Raw genomic sequence first — 19,857 nt, 5'->3', positions numbered from 1 at the left:
AGAGTCATTCTATAAAATAACCTTTATTATTAAAAAAAAAAAAAAAAAAAAATCAAGGTCTTGAGAGACACAGAAAAACTGGGGAACTGTTCTAGATTAAAGAAGAAAGGTGACATCAGTGTGTGATCCTAGTTTGGTTCCGTGGAGTGGTGGTGGGGAAGATAGAGTGGTATAAAAGACATTATTGTGAAAGAGGGTGAAATCTTAATATGGACTACAGATTAGATGATATCATTGTCTCGACATTAGATTTCCCTCATTTAACACTTGTACTTTATGTGTGTAGAAAGAGAACAATGAAGCAAATAGGCAAATATAACCAATTAGATAATTGAAATAAGGGTATGTGGGATTTATTTCATTCTTACAACTTTTCTGTAAATTTGGAAATCTGTGAAAATGTCAGTACCATAAAAGAGCAAGAAAGGTGGGGTATATTTTTAGATTAAAGAAGACTAAGGAGACATGACCACTAAATCCAGTTTGTGATCTTTGGCTGGATCCAAAAGTATAATGGTAGTAGTAATGTATGAAGGTCATTAGGGGGTCCGTGGGGAAATCTGCATAGGGATTGTATATGATATTTCCTTATCATATACAATATTCCTACAATATTGTAGCTTTGCAGGAGAATGTGCTTGTTCTTAACATATACATGTATTTGCTGGTCAAGTGAAGTGATTGTTGTCTGCAAGTTAGTTTCAAATGATTAAAAAAGAGGAGGAAAAGGCAGGCAGGAAGAAAGAAAAAACACCCCACCCCAAAAACTTAACTAGAGAGAGAAAAACTTCTGTTAATGGTTTGACAAACTAAACCTTTTTTGGCAAGTTTGGCAAATTATCGAACCTTTCTACCTTTACTAGAAAATCTAGAAAGGTTAGATAATTTGTGTAAGGTCACACAATTAGCTGAAGACTGCATTCACATGTTCAACTGCTATACCATTTTTGTTCATTAAAGCACTATGAATATATTTGTTATCAGCAAGCCAGTGGAAATTGTGTTTTCATCAGTGATCAGTGTAAAAGTAGCCGTGGGAGACAGATTTGGACCTGTGGAAACATTAACTTTGCCTCAGTTTATGGAGGCTCTCTGGATTCAAGATCACTTGAAAGGAAGCAAAATTTAATGTTGATAATTTGCCATTTCGACAAGAGAAAGCATGGAAGAAAGTTTGCACATAGGTGTTCTTCAAGATTATGTCTAGTGGAATATGCTGCTTTCTCTCTTTGAAATACTTCTTCATTCCTGCCCATCCAGAACTTATATGAATCTTTCTTGACCTCCTAAACCTATTAAACAAGAATCTTTCATTTTTAGTACTATAGTACCTTTATGTATTAATATTTTTGAACTGCCAAATATCTGAGACCATAAAAATGAATAAAGTGTGGCTTCTGTATTGAGGGGAGCTCTTATTTTTATGTACCATTTATTTACCTGTTATTTAGAGATTTGAACTAGTTTTTACTTTTTTTTTTTTTTTTTTTTTTTTTTTTTTTTTGAGACGGAGTCTCGCTCTGTTGCCCAGGCTGGAGTGCAATGGCCGGATCTCAGCTCACTGCAAGCCCCGCCTCCCGGGTTCACGCCATTCTCCTGCCTCAGCCTCCCGAGTAGCTGGGAGTACAGGCGCCTGCCACCTCGCCCGGCTAATTTTTTTTTGTATTTTAGTAGAGACGGGGTTTCACCGTGTTAGCCAGGATGGTCTCGATCTCCTGAACTCGTGATCCGCCCGTCTCGGCCTCCCAAAGTGCTGGGATTACAGGCTTGAGCCACCGCGCCCGGCCTAGTTTTTACTTTTTAAATACAGTCTCTATTACGATAAAAGCTTCAGGATGAGAGAATGCTTCCCAGTAATTATTATGTACTTATACCTGTTACATACTGTAAATGCAACTTCCTCTGTAAGGATCCAAGTTTAGGAAATAGTAGAATATGAACATGTGCAAGCTTAACTGTAATACTGTATAACCTTTTGGTCATAGGTTGTCCCAGTTTTGGTGCATCTCCTGTCTGCTATCAGCAGTGTTAGGCTTTACATTCCTAAAGACCTTCGGCCAGTGGACAATAGACAGAGTGTTTTAAAATCAATACAGGTATGTGTTAATTTTATAAACTAAATATAAATTTTATGTAAATACAGATAGTGTTTATAAAGAGGCAACTGAAATGCTTTTAAATATATTGCTTTCTTTCAGAATACCTATAAATACTGCCAATAGTGGCAATTATTTTTCATAAAAATAATGGCAGCAGATTTTCATGTGGATTTGTCCTCTCTTTGAATCTGCCAACAAAGTGAGTTAGTAAAGGAGGACTCAGAAGGAAAACCATTTTACTTTATTCATTATGAGTGAAAACTATAGACTGTATTACAAGTTTTATGTATAAAATCATGTACTGACAGGACTTTTAACCATTTTTTAATATAGTTAATAAATACATGAAATTGTTTAATTTTCAATAGGGAAAATTAAGATTTTGTAGTAAATTTAATTTTCTAGTAGAAACAAGGTGCAGTGGCTCATGCCTGTAATCCCAACTCTTTGGGATGCCACAGCACAAGGATCACCAGAAGCCAGGAATTTGAAACCAACCTGGGCAACATAGTGAGGCCCCCATCTCTACAAAAAATTTAAAAAATAATTTAAAAAGAAATTAGTAGGACTCAGTGGTATGCACCTGTAATCCCAGCTACTCAGGAGGCCAAGGCAGGAGGTTCACTTGATTCCAGGAGTTCCAGGCTACAGTAAGCTGTGATCACATCACTGCACTCTAGCATGTGCAACAGAGGGAGACCTTGTCTCTTTTAAGAAAAAAAAAAAAAGGAAGTGATTTTAACAAAGTTATTTAGTTAATAGTTTGAAGAGCATTTACTGTGCAGTGAAGGCTCTGTACTAAAATCTGAGAAAGCAAAGATAGTAGGATGCTTTCAGTGTAGAGTAGGAATTTTTAAGCTGTGTTCCGATGGTGGGCTTCATGAAATGAATGATTCTCTGACAGTTTTACAAAATTTTTATGTAGATGTGGATATCTTTTCCAAAATAATCACTTCTAGAAAGTTTTTATCACTGTTGGTCTGGTAGTAAATAAATATATCTTATAAGTTCATTGAAGCGTAAAGTCCCACTGAAATTGTTTTTTCTAATATTTTCAGAATAGTACAGTTTTGAGCAGAAATACACATTAATCATTATTAATTTAGCATTAAGTAATGCCATTATTTTGAAAAAAATAATTGTTTTATACTTCTGGGTTAGGTCAGTTCTCATTTTGCTAAAGTTAAAATTGAAATTAATTTCTTTGTCTATTGGCAAATTTCAGGCTTGTCTGTATTTGTTTTAAACATCCCTGTGCTATATCGTGTTGATATATTTCAGCTTTCACATTAATTTCACGATAACCTGAGTCTCAGTTTTGCATCATGATTTAAACAAAGTTAGACTGTTTTTTTTCTTGGTCCTTCATAGTCCTTTACATAGTCACCACATGGTGAGAAGCCACAGGAGGAAAAATTGGGGAAATTAGCCTGCCAACAGAACCCTTCACATAATGTATAAAGATTTCCCTTTAGCTACATTAATTATACTTTTTAAACTTCAGAACTACAGTTTTAGTGTTTTCTCCGTTCTGGAACCTCACACCTGTGACTCAGTTTCTTTATATATAAAAATTGGCCAGGCTCGTGTGTAAGATTTTTGCGCTGACGCTAGCCCCATTTGATTAGGGCAGACATATATCTTGAAACTGTACCATATGCACTTACCGGAGATACCAGTCTTTTGAAAGAGCTAGCATTATCTGCTCATTTAGGACAATAATCTGCAAATGTCTTTGAACCCTTTACATTTGCTTTTTACTGTTAATGTGTTTCTTCTCCCCAATTCCCAGTTCCTAACTAGCCAAATCCTATCTTATCTTTAAGGCTTATCCAAGACCCTGAAAGTTTCTCAATAGGATGCCAGCCTACAGTGAGCTATTTCTTCTGTGTACGAATATGTTTATTGCATTTAACCATTATTCATGTTTTTTTTTAAGCTAAAGGTCTCAGGAGCTTTTAAAAAGTCTGTACTTTCCAAGTCAATAGTGCCCTCCCTAGGCATCAACACAAAGGAAATAATCCGAAAGCAGTTTAAACATAGATGTTTAATACAAGATTACTTGTGATGGCAAGAAGTTACAACAATGTTATACAGTAATGAATTTATCAGTAAGTTGTGCCACGTTCAGGACTATGATCGAATTATGACTTGTAGTTTTATTAGTAAATCATAATACATCTGTAAATCATAGGATAGCATTGAAAAAGAGTTTTCAAAAATAAATGCAGAAGAAAAATGCCCTACAATTTAAATTGGCAAAAGACAAAATTATATATGTAGTATACCTTTTATGTCCATGTGCATAGAAAAAAAAGGAAACACGGATTTGGTTTGGTCTTACTAATTTTGACTATAAGATGAAAATGAATTTTATATATTTTTTTTCAGGAAGTTCAGAAACGTTTTCCTGACGGCATCCCCTTATTAGACCCTATTGATGATATGGGCATTCAAGATCAAGGGCTGAAAAAAGTCATTCAGAAAGTAGAAGCTTTTGAGCATCGAATGTATTCTCATCCACTTCACAATGATCCAAATTTGGAAACTGTGTATACGCTTTGTGAAAAAAAAGCACAGGTATGGCAGAAACTTGGTTTTTATAGTAGAATTTTATATGTTTCACTGAATAAATATGTGTTTGTCATTTTTCTTGTCCTGTTGGTTTAATTGGCTAAAACAGGAAAATGTTAGCTATCTTTTTTTTTTTTTTTTTTTTTTTTTTTTTTTTTTTTTTTTTTGAGACGGAGTCTTGCTCTGTCACCCGGGCTGGAGTGCAGCGGCCGGATCTCAGCTCACTGCAAGCTCCACCTCCCGGGTTTACACCATTCTCTTGCCTCAGCCTCCCGAGTAGCTGGGACTAGAGACGCCCGCCACCTCGCCCGACTAGTTTTTTGTATTTTTTAGTAGAGACGGGGTTTCACCGTGTTAGCCAGGATGGTCTCGATCTCCTGACCTCGTGATCCGCCCATCTCAGCCTCCCAAAGTGCTGGGATTACAGGCTTGAGCCACCGCGCCTGGCCAGCTATCAGCTATCTTTTAAATAAACTGTCAGCTCTGAACCTGTCAGCTCTCATCAGCAAGACAAGATAAAGTTTATTTTGCTGTAGTTTGATATTTCACATAGGATGTTCTGTTTTTTTCTTCCTTTTTAAAATTGAGATATAATTTACACAGCATAGCACTCACCCTTTTAAAATATCCAGCTCACTGGTTTTTAGTGTATTCACACATACTTGCAACCATCACCACTATGTAACTTCAGAACATTCTTCTTACCCTCTGAAGGAACTTTATACCCATTCGCAGCCACTCTCTGTTTATCCCATCCTCCAGCCCTTGGCAATCACAAGTCTACTTTCTATCTGTGTGGTTTTGCCTATTCTGGATATTTCTTAAAATAGAATCATGTAATATATGATGTTTATGTCTGCTGTCTTTCACTTAGCATGTCTGCAAGCTTTATGCCTGTTGTAGCATAAATCAGTACTTCATTCCTTTTATGGCCAAATTTTATATGTATGTGTGACAGAGTCCTGCTGTGTCACCCAGGCTTCAGTCCAGTGGCGTGATTGTGGCTCACTACAACCTCTGCCTCCCGGGTTCAAGCGATTCTCCTGCCTCAGCCTCCCTAGTAGCTAGAATTACAGACACACACCACCATGCCCGCTAATTATTGAATTTTTATTAGAAACAGGGTTTCGCCATGTTGGCCAGGCTGGTCTTGAACTCCTGACCTCAGGTTACCCATCCACCTCAGCCTCCCAGAGTGCTGGGATTACAGGCATGAGCCACCATACCTGGCCTAACTAAATTATATTTTGTTGTGTGGATATGCCATATTTTGTTTACCTGTTCATCAGTTGATGGACAGGACATTTGTTTTTTTCTAACTTTTTGGCTATGATGAATAATGCTGCTGTGAACATTTGTATACAAGTTTTGGTATGGATGTTTTGAGTATCTTGAGTGGAAATAGGTAGGATTGCTGGATCCTATGGTAACTCTATATTTACCTTTATGAGAAACTACCAGACTGTTTCCAAAGTGGCTACACCACTTTATGTTCTCACTAGCAATTTACGAGATTTCTGCTTTCTCTACATCTTCGTCAGCACGTGTTATTGTCTATTGTTTTTGCTATAGCCATCTTAATAGCGTCAAATGGTAGTAGTTCAGCTTTTTAGGATAATTAGCTTTCATGTCTAACCAGTAAAAGCATTATTATAATCATTCTGTATAGCGAATTTAGAAAAAGCTTTTTGACGTGAACACAATCCTTTCCACTACCTACTTTTTTTCAACTGGAATGTATTACACTATACAAATCTCCCTTCCTCCGTGAAACTTAAAACTCCTTGCTGTTGTACTTTTTCAACTTTTATCACATACCACTTTTATCAATACATTTGTCTTTGTGTCTCATAAACTAGATTTTAAGCTCCTTAGAGTCAGATGTTTCATTTTATTTACATTTTCTCATAATGGTCTATTTTTATAAAGTAAATGCCCAGTATTTGTTGGATAAATACATGAGTAGAAACTCCTTTAATAATGTGTTCAGTTCATAGTTTTAAAGCCGTCTCCCTTTCTAGCTTTTTGTGAACTTACATCATATGGTGCTGTAGCAGATAGACAATATTGGCTGCATGCTTAGTGAACACATCCATGCTGTGACCCACCTTGAAGTGCTGCTAGGCAGGAAGCTTGCCAGGTGCTTCTCAAGATGAGGAAACTGGGACACAACAAGCTTTCATTACTTACACAGATATCCAGTTGTGCTTCTCACCTGTTCTTACCAGGACCATTGCAGCAGCTCTCTCCCTGCTGTCAGTCCCTCCATGGCCACCAGGGTCAGCATTATGTTTCCATAACACAAGAACAGGTAGACTTGAGCGTGGTTGAATGATGACTGGAAAGCCTCCTTGGAGGTGGTTTGAAGGCATTGTCTGAGCTGCTCAAATATACTGAAAAAGACATTGTCTGGCTGATGGGACTGGCTAAATAAAGTTGTTATGGAGACTCTGCAATAACATGTAAGAAGGCTCATGTATGAGCATTACATGAAAAAAGGATCTGAAATTGAAGTGGACTATGATTACTATTTAGCAGAAATATAAAATACACCAGAAAAGACTGAAAGGAAAACTTTAAGTGGTTGTGTTACAGCAATAAGAGTATAGTGGTCTTTTTTTTTTCTTTTCCTGCCCCCTGCCCACCATTGTCTATAATGTGCTTATATATATATATATATATAAAATGTGCTTATATACATATAAGCACATTATATACATATAAGCCATGGTTGCACCACTGTACTCCAGCCAGGGTGACAGAGTGAGACCCCATCTCTTTCAAAAAAAAAAAAAAAGTACATGTATAGTCCAGTTTTTTTCCCATGCTTATATACATGCTTATATACATATAAGCACATCGTGTGTGTGTGTGTGTGTGTGTGTGTATATATATATATAAAATTTTTTAATGGAAAAAAAATACAGCCTGGGCACAGTGGCTTACACCTGTAAACCCAACACTTTGGGAGGCCAAGGCAGGAAGATCACTTGAAGCCCAGAAGTTTGAGACCAGCCTAGGCAAGATGACAAGACCCCCATCACTGCAAAAAAATTTTAAAAATTAGCCAGGCATGGTAGCATGCACCTGTCATCCCAGGTACTCAGGAGGCTGAGGTAGGAAGGTCACTTAAGCCAAGGAGGTTGAGGCTACAGTGAGCCATGGTTGCACCACTGTACTTCAGCCTGGGTGATAGAGTTAGACCCCATCTCTTTAAAAAAAATAAAAATAAAAAGTATACATGTACAGTCCAGACAGTTTTTTCCCCAATATTTTTGATCCATGGTTGGTTGAATCCATGGATGTGGAACCCACAGATAGGGCCAACTGTGTGTCTGTGTTGTTTTATAAATGTGTTGGAAAAGATCTTGTACAGCATTGTCTGGTGTCAGCCACATTTAAATTTTTTAGTGGCCACATTTAAAAAAAGAAGAAACCAGTGGCATTAACTTTAGTAATATTTTTATTTAACCCATTATATCTAAAATATTTTAACATTTTTATATTCAAAATACAAACATTACTCAAGAAAAAAAAAAATCTTAAATGTTGGACTCTCTTCTACCTTGTAAGCTTTATAAGCCTCACAGTTATTAGCACGATGCTTTGCTCTGCTCACATAGGCATCCTCAGTCACTTCAGTCAAACCCTAAAAAACAATGGTTTGTTTGTTTTATTCTGATAGGCCTGATAAGTCATGCTAGGTAGCGTAGCATTCGTTATCTAGCTTGGAAAGCATTGCTTCCTACGACATGGCATTGTGACTACACATCTGTTCATAGAAATATAAATAATCACTAAGAGCTTGCATCTAGGGTCTGATAGCCTGGGCTTGAACCCCATCTTTATCACTCAGTAGTTCTGTTCACAGCAATAGAAATAATTGAAAATAGCTTGGATTCTAGGGTCTGCTAGCCTGGGTTTGAACTCCATCTTTATCACTCAGTAGCTCTGTATTCTTGACCAATTTACTTAGTACTCTGTGCCTCAGTTTTCTTGTCTGTAAAATGCAGATTTAATATTACTTCCCTACCTTTTAGGATTGCTGTAAGAATGAAATAATGTAAAGCACTAGAAATAGAGGACATAGGTAATCTCTGAATAAATATCAGTTGCTGATCACCTTCATAATTTTTCCTCCTTAGTAGAAGTTTAATAAAGTCTAAAAAATTTCAACTTAACAAAACTTTTCTGTCAGTGTTTTTCTGAACAACCACTTCAGGATACCATTGTTCTTTGTTCTTGTACTACTGTATGCTTGTCATCGTTGGAAAATATGTAATATTTACTGATTAACTAAATTTTAAAACTTATCTACTCTAAAGGATGACATCAAGATGATACATTTTCATTTTAAGGTTTCATCTATGTTTTGAATAAAGGCCTATTCTCTTTGCTAAAACCATTTCCAGCTTAGGCAAATTCATGATTTAACTTAAGGGCAAAAAGAAGGAATAGTTTTCAGGACATCATGGGGGAAATATAGATAGTCAAGAGAAAAGATTTCTGTACCCTCATTTTTCTTTCCCTGTTCTCTAAGCTATCCCCTGATGCCCTAAGGATGAAAAGCTAGAGCTGCTGGGATTGGTACTTCAGGAGTGTGATTAATTGTACATTGAATCCTGTCTTGGGAGAGCCTATCCTAAATTCACCACTGACTTTTTCTACTCTTACAGCCTACCTTGTCTAGCTCACAATATCCAGCTCACTCTCCTCCTTCTAGCCTTCCTCCTTACCTCTCTTCATTTAAGCATGAGCCATGCTCTGTTCTCTGTCTTCTTTTTTTGTGAGACAGAATCTCGCTTTGTCACCAGGATGGAGTGCAGTGGCGCAATCTGGGCTCACTGCAACCTCTCCCTCCCAGGTTAAAGCAATTCTGCCGCATCTTCCTGAGTAGCTGGGACTACAGGCGCCCGCCACCACACCCAGCTAATTTTTTTTTTTTTTTTTGTATTTTTAGTAGAGATGGGGTTTCACCATGTTGGCCAGAATGGTCTTGATCTCCTGACCTTGTGATCCGCCAACCTCAGCCTCCCAAAGTGCTGGATTACAGGCATGAGCCACTGTGCCCGGCCTCTGTTCTCTGTCTTCTTATGCTTTTTACACTTTTTAATATCTGCCTGCTCTGCCTCAGATTTTTCAAATGGACATTTTGTACTTAATATTTTAGGTAGTATTTAATAACTTTTCAGATAAATCATTACTCTTGTGTAATGTTCTGGGAACGTATCTAAGCTCCACTTTCCCCAGTCTCCCCAGCACTGAAGCTTTAACCCAGAAGTATACTGTAAGATGTTCTTAAAAAATATTTTTTGTTTGATTTCATGAATAAATCTCCTTGTACATTGTTCACTTTATTATTGAACTTTCTTTATACTTTTATGTGCTATAGATTGCAATAGATATTAAATCTGCAAAGCGAGAACTGAAGAAAGCGAGAACAGTCCTACAAATGGATGAACTCAAATGTCGCAAACGTGTTTTAAGAAGGTTGGGATTTGCTACTTCTTCTGATGTAATAGAGATGAAAGGACGAGTGGCCTGTGAGATAAGCAGGTAAAATCTGGTTGTTCTAGAAAGTTGATTTTTTTTTTTAATTTTTAATTTTAATTTTTGTTTATTTTTTTGAGATGGAGTGTCACTGTGTTACCCAGGCTGGAGTGCACTGGCACAATCTCAGCTCACTACAACTCTTCCTCGCAGGTTTAAGTGATTTTAAAATAACTGTTATCTTTAGGAAGAAAGAGCTTTCTTAAAATATAAAGTTTGTACAGTACCTTCCACACTTAATACAGTTTTGAACCGTGAAATTGAGAAATTAGAAAAATCTCTTAGATCTCAGTAATTAACACGAGCACTCCTAGCATTTGTATGTATTTCCTTTGACTTTTTTTAATGCCTTGCGGGATTTTTACATAATCTTAGTTTATATATAATTTTGTATACTTTTTAAAATTTATTAACATTTTCCCACCTTGAAACTTAACCTAGTAACCATTATCTTGTTACATGTGTAGCAAACTGTAATGAGATTTTGGACTAATAATAGGATTTTACAACAGCACTTATTATAAGCCACAGTTTAAAACTACTTATATTATTTTTTGTTTCAGTAATCTTCTGTCACATTACAGATGACATCAAAACTAAATTATTTACAACATCAACAGTTACTTTATGCTCTTACTGTTTTTATGGGTCAGAAATTCAGGAAGAGCTCATTTGGATGGTTCTGGCTCAGTGTCCCCCAGGATTGCTGTCAGACAGGTGGTTAAGCTGTAACAGTAGGAGTCCGGAGCAGCTGGGGAATGTTAGGACCTCTTTCTCTCTTAGAGCTTCTCCATGTGGTCTCTCTACATGGGCTAGTTTGGGCTTCTTCACAGTATGGCAGCCTCAGGATGCTTACATGGTAGCTGAGGGCTCCAGTGTGAGTCTTCTAGCTGGCTAAGGTTGCCTTTTCTGACCTAGCTTTACCTTTTGTAACCTAGCTTTGTTATCATAAGCATCATTTCCACCACATTCTCTTGATTACAGGTGAGTTATAAACCCTCCTGGATTCAAGTGGGGGATAATTAGATTCCACCTCTTAATGGGGAAGTGGCTGTTGTTCAATATGACTTTCTGTGATAATGGAATTGTTCTGTATCTACACTGTTCAGTACAGTAGCCACTATTTAGCATTTGACACGTGCTTCGACGGAGGAACTGAATTTTTTAGTTTATATCATTTTAATTAAAATTGAAATTTCCACGTGTGCACGTGGCAGTCTTTATAGATCAGTGCAAATCTAGAAGAACATGTGGTATAGGAGATGCTGTTGTGGCCATCTTTAGAAAATACAATTTATGATACTGTTCTAAAAACTGTGTTAGTTATTTCCCACCATGAGGAATGTCTCCTGACTTAGGAGCCAGTTTGCCTCTGTCCTCCTTAACTGGAAAGTCATAAGCTGGTAGTTCAGGCAATATCCAGTCTGAAGATATATCTTGTTTTGTCTATATAGTGATAATCATCATTTTCAGTGAATATATAAAAGACACTTTTGAAACAGTTTTTTTATGTACTCAGCATGGCCAGGATGGACAGGACCAGAGAACTACAGGCCTTGTAAATGATTTCAGACTTTCTTAGTAAAAATGTATTTATATCGTTCATCTGTCCAGATGTTACAGACTCAGATGTCTGCATAGAACCAGGAGACTGTGGTGAACAGGACAACTCTTAGCCACCAAAAGGGGGCAGTGACTACCCAGCCCTAGTTAGTTGTTATCACAGGATAATGTGCTATTGAATTTTAATTAATAACATATCCGGGATTAAATCTAAACTGCAGTACTAGTCTACTGATTCATATGCTAACGTTATTGGGATTATTTCCTTCTAATAATTATTGTTTTACAATTAATACAGAAATTTCCTTTAGATATCCACAATTAGATTTTGTGTTAGAAGAATGGAAATTGATTTTATTCCAAGATACATTTTTCATTTATAATGATAACAATATTATATCAAAGTTTGTTAACTTTCCCCAAATTGCAAAAACTGGGGCATCTTCCTAGACTCCTTCTCTCACCCATTTTTGCCTTTTTAAACATTGCCACTGGCTAATGTGTATCCTTCATTATTTTTGGCCTCAATTACTGCAGTTGCCATTCTAATTATTCATTGCCTCCCTTCTTAAGTTTTCAAAACCCAAAGCACAAATCTGGTATGTCGTTCCTCTTTTCTTATTGAAATGGGATCTTGCTCTGTTGCCCAGGCTGGAGTGCACTTGTGCAATCTCGGCTCACTGCAGCCTCAATTTGCCAGGCTCAAGTGATCCTCCTGCCTCAGTCTCCCAAGAACCTGGGACTGTAAGTGTGTGCCACCACGGCTGGCTATTTTTTTTTTTTAAGTTTCTGTAGAGACGGGGTCTTGTTATGTTGCCCAGGCTGGTCTTGAACTCCTGTGATTAAGCAGTCCGCCCACCTTAGCCACCCAAAGTGCTGGGATTACAGGTGTGAGCCACTTCACCCAGCACCCCTTTGTGCCATTCTGTTTGGTAAAAGTCCCTCAGTGATTCCTTATTGCTTTTATAATAGATTCCATAATTTAGTATATTCTTACTCTCCCTCTCCAGCAGTCTATTGCCACATCCCACACTGCTTTTCCTTTTGTTTCATATGACCTTTAACCTCTACCCCATGTCCTGCGATTCTTGCATATTTTTGCAAAGAACTTCGAAAGTTGCTCTGAACTTCTTCAATCTGATTTTAGGCTCCTCCCCTTTTTTCCCCCTCATAGCCACTTGTATAAGTCTATTAGAGCTCTCTGTTAGATCACTGTTCTGTGATTATCAGCTTGTCTGCCCCCCACGTTAGACTGTAGCTTCTTGAAATATTCTTTCCTCATTTGTATTGTTGCCCTCTTTGCTTGACTTAACTCTTAGCTTAACACTAGAGACCCAAATTTAGTTTTCGACTTTTATTTATAAATATTTTAACTGTTGGTAAAGATTATAATAGTTCATGACTTCATTCTTTTTTTAAAGACTTTCCAAAAAGTAAAGGCAAAGTTTACTTTTTTAACAATACAGTACAATTATTTTATGGGTCAACTGAACCCTGATTATAGAAGTCTAGAAACATCATCTTTGTAGTGTTCCTTTTTTAGCTTGAACACAGTTGCAAATTCAGAATTTTTCATTTTCCACCCAAGGAGAAAAATAAGTGAAGATATTTTGCGGTTGTTACTCAAATCAGAAGATAAACACAACAGGACAAAACGTACTGTAGTCAAAGTGGTAATGGTGAGATTGATTATATAAGCAAAGTCTCAGACCCTAGGTAAATTCTCAGACATCATAACTAGTGCATGAACAATATTTTTCTTTTTTTTTTTATTTTTATTTTTTGAGACAAGGTCTAGCTCTGTCACCCAGGCTGGAATGCAGTGGCAAGATCATGGCTTACTGCAGTCTTGACCTCCTGGGCTTAAATGATCCTCCCACATCAGCCTCCTGAGTAGCTGGGACTCCAGGCATGTGCCACCACGCTCAGCTAATTTTTGTATTGCTTTGTAGAAACAGGGTTTTGCCATGTTGCTAGGCTAGTCTTAAACTCCTGGGCTCAAGCGATCTACCTGTTTCAGCTTCCCAAAGCGCTGGGATTACAGCCATGAGCCACTGTGCTCAGCTGAACAATATATTTCTAGGGACAAATATATATATACACACACACACACACGTATATATTTAAATATATTTATGAGATTATTCATTTAATCATTCAACAGAAAGGACGTAGTTATGTAATGTCTATGATGAGAACCTGGACCATCTCATTTTGCTAAAAGGACTTGTAATAGTAGTCTCATCTTTTATGATTTGTGCACCAAAGTTTCCTTATATGGTCCACAAGTAGTCAAATACACAGTTGTGTATATAAGGAAATTGGAAAGAAACAGATGATGAAGAAATTTTTTAAAACCTGTTGATCATTCTAATCTTTGTAATAATAAATATATTGTCCTTATAAGTCTGTACATGAAAATGTTTTACAGTTATGGAGGAAAGAAGGTGACCTTCCTCTCCTCAACAAAATCAAGTTGTCAGTTTAAAAAAATGTATTTTGATGATGCAAAAAGGACTCAGAAGTAGTAAGCTAGGACTTAAAAGAGATATAAATCTGGAATTGTAATTTTGACAGGGCAAGTGTGAGAAGAAACAGAAGTAGCGATGAGCTAGTACCTACCTATTAAAGATGTACTTGAAATCTAGAATTGTATTTCCTAGATGGATATTTTTCAGATTCGTGGATGACAATTGGTGACCAGCAGTTTGTTGCATTCAAAGGCTCTTGCCCATCTTGGTTATATACCTTTCAGCCTTTAGAAAATATGAATTAAAATGTGAGTCTTCTGGCCAGGCGTGGCATCTCACACCTGTAATCCCAGCATTTGGGGAGACCGAGGCAGGAGGACTGCTTGAGCTCAGGAGTTCCAGACCAACCTGGACAATATAGCAAGACCCCATCTCTACTATAATATGAAAACTTTAAAAAATTGCAACATAAAAATAAAAAAAGTGGGTCGTCTTATGAGTACATTTTAATTAAGATTTCTAATAAAATTGTTTTTCATTATTTTTAGTCTACAGATTATTTGTAAAATAACTGAAAAGTAATTATAAGAGTCCTTTGGCCCTAGAAAATAAATGACAGTGATGATTTTTCCTAGCGTACTAAAGGTTAAGAAATTGTTCTTATTTCAGTGAATATTTGCATTTTGATATTTGAAATCTTTATGTGAAATCCCCATTTTACATTGATTATGTAATCTATCAGTAATTACAAAGATCTGCTTTGTCCTTAAATCATTGTCATTCCTCATTGATTACTCCTTAAGGTCAAATAATATGTTTTATTAAAAACTACATGTTAAAGGCATATGTGTGTGTGCATGTGTGTTCTGACATTTTTAAATTTATTCTTTTGTTTTGCCGTTGTAGTGCTGATGAGCTCCTTCTAACTGAGATGATGTTTAATGGCCTTTTCAATGACCTTTCTGCAGAACAGGCAACAGCATTATTAAGCTGCTTTGTGTTTCAAGAGAATGTGAGTTAATTGATTTAGCACATCTTATTAATTCACACATCCAATAGTGTTATGGCTGTATTATCAAATATTACTAATACTTACATATTACAGGTTAATATTAATTGGAAATCACAGCAACTTTAACACAAATGTACTAAGAAAATTGAATGATTAAATACATATTATTAGAAAGAATAAAATAAGATTTGTTAACAATCACTATTAATTAGATTTTAAGTTTTAAATTTGTTCTGTAACCTAATTCATTGAACATTTGGCCGAGTCCTAGACAGTCCTAGAAATAAAAAGATGAATGAGAATAAAACTAGGAAAGTCTGATAAAAATGAAAGTGGGGAGTGAGGTTGAATTAACTCTACTCCCCAGTATTGAAGAATAATGATGAAGCAGTCCGTCCTGCTAGGAACTGAAACATTAGTTTTCATGGGCACGGTTTGAGTTAGTGATTATAAGATCCTTGTTGGTTTGGCAGCAGTTTTTTTTATATGAGTAATTAGTTCACTTTCAACAGTTCTTAAGAAATCAAAAAATGGAGTGCTGAATGGAACACATAAGAACACTGATTATCCTTGTACTGCATTCCAAAAACCAGTATGATTCATTTTTAAAAGTAAGATGTGTTGTTTTACATTTAAAATTTAAGACTTTATTTATTGTAGATGAAGTGGATAGAATGAGAATAAGACAAGGACATCTGCCTTCTAAAAATAATTTAATATTCTAAATTTTTGGAAGACCTTTTACTATACATACTTAGTTTAACTTTTAAGTAAATTGTGTAGGACAAATTGTAGAGTTTTTTTTTTAAGTTCCACAGCTCTTAAATCTTGGGGCAAGATGTCAGTATAAGGAGTTTAGATTTATTCATTGAAACTACACCTAATTGCTCTGTTTACCTGTTAACTGTTTCCCTATTTATTAATCAGATCAAATATATTACTTCTTGAAGTAGATAGGTACTTTTCTCAGGTCCCTGATTACTGATTAGAATCACAGCTGTTAGTGGCAATGATAACAAATAGGACAATAATCCAAAAACAGTTTATGCTTTCCTGAGATTGCCTACTATGCACCTGTGAAATATGCATACAAAATAGTGTTTTTCCTTAGGCTCAAAATTTTACTATATCAATTTCCAAGATAAAAATAATTAAGAACATTTGTCAAACTTGGAATAGGAAGGTTCAGGGATTTAGGTTTGTAAATAGTTTGGGGATAGGTGGTCTTCTACCCATGTCACATTTTGTCTTACTTTTCATTATTTGCGTGTTCTTGTTGTTTTATACTGTGGCACTATTACAGTAGTTCCTTTTTCTGAGAGGCCAATTATATTCCCTCTTCAAAGGAGTTGGTTAAGCCAAACCACAGCTCTTAAATCTTGGGGCAAGATGTCAATATGTGCAGTTAACATTTATTCAGTGAAGCCACACTTTGTTATATACAGTGTCATCAATTCTTGTGGTGGCGCCTTTTAACATTGAGATGAAAGATTGTACTAATTGTCATGTGGATTTTTCTTGATGCTTTTAACAGAATGTTTTCTGCCAAAAAGAATGTTGTCTTCTAGTAAATATAGTAAAATACTTGTTATAAGTAAAGATGAAATTCACAATATAATAACTTCTATTTTAAAATGTATTTATAAAACTATCTCAACATTTAAAAAGTAATATTTAAAAGGTTACATAAATCTTCATAATATAAAGATCAAGTGCACACAAAAATTTATTAAGCGCCCAACAAGAGCAGTGTACAGATCTATGCACCAGAGATGCAGCAGAAATGTTTGCTTTCCTGATACTTACATGCTAGTGGATGAAGATAAAGAAATACAATACACATACATTCTGTCAAATGGGGGTGAAGATTTTTGGAGAGAAGTGAGAAGAGTCAGATCACTGGGGGGTTGGGGTTACTATTTTAAATAAGATGATTAGAAAAGGCCTCACTAATGAAGTGAAATTTACATTGAGGCCTACAGGAGAGATGAGGGAACAAACTGTACATACCTGGTGGGAGAACGTTGTTAAAATCACAGTTAACCTCCTCATATCAGAACTGGTGCCTTCTACCTATAGTGAACAGCAGAGAGGAATGTGATGAGTAACTGTTGACCGTGAATAGACACAATATCCAACACATTTCACAGTCTTGGGTTCTTTATTAAACTGAGATATTAAGGTCATTCTGGCTATTTTGCTTTTTTGCCATTCATGAATAATTTCTGGTTTTAGCAACAATAATATAGAATCTGGTTCTTGATTTATTAAACATATATGCATGATGCAAATCAAAATCAAGTCCTATGTAAGTACAGGTGCTTAAAATAAAGGCAGATATGTCGCAACTAACCTACAGTTGCTTTAAAAAAAAAAATTTTAGGGATCGGGCATGGTGGCTCATGCCTGTAATCCCAGCACTTTGGGAGGTTGAGGCAGGCAAATCATGAGGTCAGGAGTCAACATCAGCCTGACCAACATTGTGAAACCTCGTCTCTACTAAAAATACAAAAATTAGCTGGGCATGGTGGCGCGCACCTGTAATCCCAGCTACTAAGGATGCTGAGGCAGGGGAATCGCTTGAACCTGGGAGGTAGAGGTTGCAGTGAGCCGAAATCGCACCATTGCACTCCAGCCTGGGCAACAGAGTGAGACTCTGTCTCAAAAAAAAAAAAAAAAAAAATTAGCTATAATTACTTTAAACCCTGTTTCACACATACATACATACCATTCTTATAGTAATTTTATTTTTGTACAGTAACTACCTTTGTCAAAAATTTCTTCACAAATAATGTCTGTTGTTCTCATGATAAACCTATTCATTTTGAGGATCTGGTTTTATTTTTCTTTGACAGGGAAAAAACCAATACACAGAATTAAGCAGCTTGTCCAACTTAATTTGGCTGGTTAGTGATAGACCTGAAACTCCATTGTATTATTCAGAAATTGACAGAATTTTCAACTGTAGGAAAGCAATACTAAGAATACTGAAACTCAGATTAAACTTCTAGCTGTCTTACACTTCATTAGAGTTAGAACATCTGTGTAAAATAAAAATTGGGGACATTATTTTTAACGTACTTTATCCTGAGTTTTCAGTTTCTAACTTTTCAGTTTCTACAGATTGAAAGTTGCCTAGAAACTAAAACTATATCAAAGATAAACTACGATAAAACCCTTTAATGTTGATGCAACTGAACTACTGCATATGTTTACAGTATCTACCCTCCCACAGTTCCATGGATAATCACAAAAAGCAGCTAGTTAGCACATTGCAAATGTAGCGGTGTGTTTTCCTCTGAAATGTAATAACAGAATATTATAATTTAGGATGAGAGGAATAGTGATTTTGTCTGTGTAAACTGAATTGATTAGAAACTCTAAGTGCTAATGACTGAGGTCTTATAATTTGATATGTGACTGTCTTACAAGCTTTAATTTGTTAAAACAGGTAGTGTGAAAAACCAAGAACTTTAAATGTGGGTTTTTATATCTTGTTTTCCTTTTCTTTTATAGTCTAGTGAGATGCCCAAATTAACAGAACAATTAGCAGGACCACTTCGTCAAATGCAGGTAAAAAAAATTTTTTTTTGAACTACATATTTTATGAATACTAGATTGTAAAATAAACTTTTTTGATAATCTAATCATAGTGGTTTATCATTTCATAGAGATAAGCTATAAGGATTAAATATGTCACTTGATGTCAGTCATGTAACTTAATGTTACTCTGATAACATCTCTTGTGATTTTTACTTTAATAATTTAATAATAACCTCGGCCTCTCAAAGTGCTGGGATTACAGATGTGAGCCACTGTGCCCAGCCTATAACAAAGTTTTAAAATCTGTTTTATCATAAGAAATTGTTTGTCTCTGGGTCCTCAAAGCCACAGTAGTTTATAGTTAGTAATAAATTTATCTCATTAATGTCATAGGATAAGCCGATTTTATCTGCCTTTTCAACATTAGACAAAGACAAGGAAAGATGAGCTAAGGAATTACAAGAGAGGAACAAAAAAATGTGTCATAAAAAGGCCCCTTCAGAACAACAGACACTGGTGCCTAGTTGAGGGAGGAGAGTGGGAGGAAGGAGAGGTTGAGGAAGAAAAAATGTAAAAAACCTGTGGCATATTATGCTTAGTACTCAGCTGACTAAATAATCTATACACCAAACCCCTGAGTCACAAGTTTACCTAGATAAGAAACCTGTACGCATATCCCTGAGCCTAAAATAAAAGTTAAAATATTTTAAAAATAATAATTCAAAAAATTCTGATTAAAATAAAAAGGCTGGTTCAATGGAACATGTAACATGCGTTAAAATCACTAAGAAATTTAAATTTCTAGAACCAGCGAAGTCTTCATAGGTTCATAGGCCTAGGAGTTTTTGGTCTTTTAGATTGCCAAGTAAAGAAGAATGAAGTTTCTCAACTTAGAGGAAAACAATATGAAGATATGTACATTTTTAACCATTGTTGGGGGAAAATTTATTTTCCTCTAGGATTTGTATTTCTCTAAATCTGTTTTGTAATGAAATAGAGATTAGTTAAATGCTGCTCTTGAATACTTTTAATGAAGAGTTCTGTC

The 19,857-nt window shown here is 35.9% G+C and overlaps 1 protein-coding gene across 1 annotated transcript in view; it reads left to right on the top strand.

The window, feature by feature from the left end:
- Positions 1 to 19,857, top strand: part of MTREX (Mtr4 exosome RNA helicase) — a 126,627-nt gene that overhangs the window by 88,874 nt on the left and 17,896 nt on the right. Inside the window, exons 20-24 of the mRNA XM_011771936.3 lie at positions 1,986 to 2,096; positions 4,491 to 4,679; positions 10,066 to 10,229; positions 15,164 to 15,269; positions 18,786 to 18,842. Of these exons, the coding sequence (XP_011770238.1) occupies positions 1,986 to 2,096; positions 4,491 to 4,679; positions 10,066 to 10,229; positions 15,164 to 15,269; positions 18,786 to 18,842 (627 nt within the window). The remainder of the gene's footprint in view (positions 1 to 1,985; positions 2,097 to 4,490; positions 4,680 to 10,065; positions 10,230 to 15,163; positions 15,270 to 18,785; positions 18,843 to 19,857) is intronic.

The sequence above is a fragment of the Macaca nemestrina genome, chromosome 6 (genome assembly GCF_043159975.1).
Source record: "Macaca nemestrina isolate mMacNem1 chromosome 6, mMacNem.hap1, whole genome shotgun sequence".
Classification (NCBI taxonomy): domain Eukaryota; kingdom Metazoa; phylum Chordata; class Mammalia; order Primates; family Cercopithecidae; genus Macaca; species Macaca nemestrina.
The sequence above is the reverse complement of the archived record's forward strand: the minus strand, read 5'-3'. Positions and strand labels throughout refer to the sequence as shown.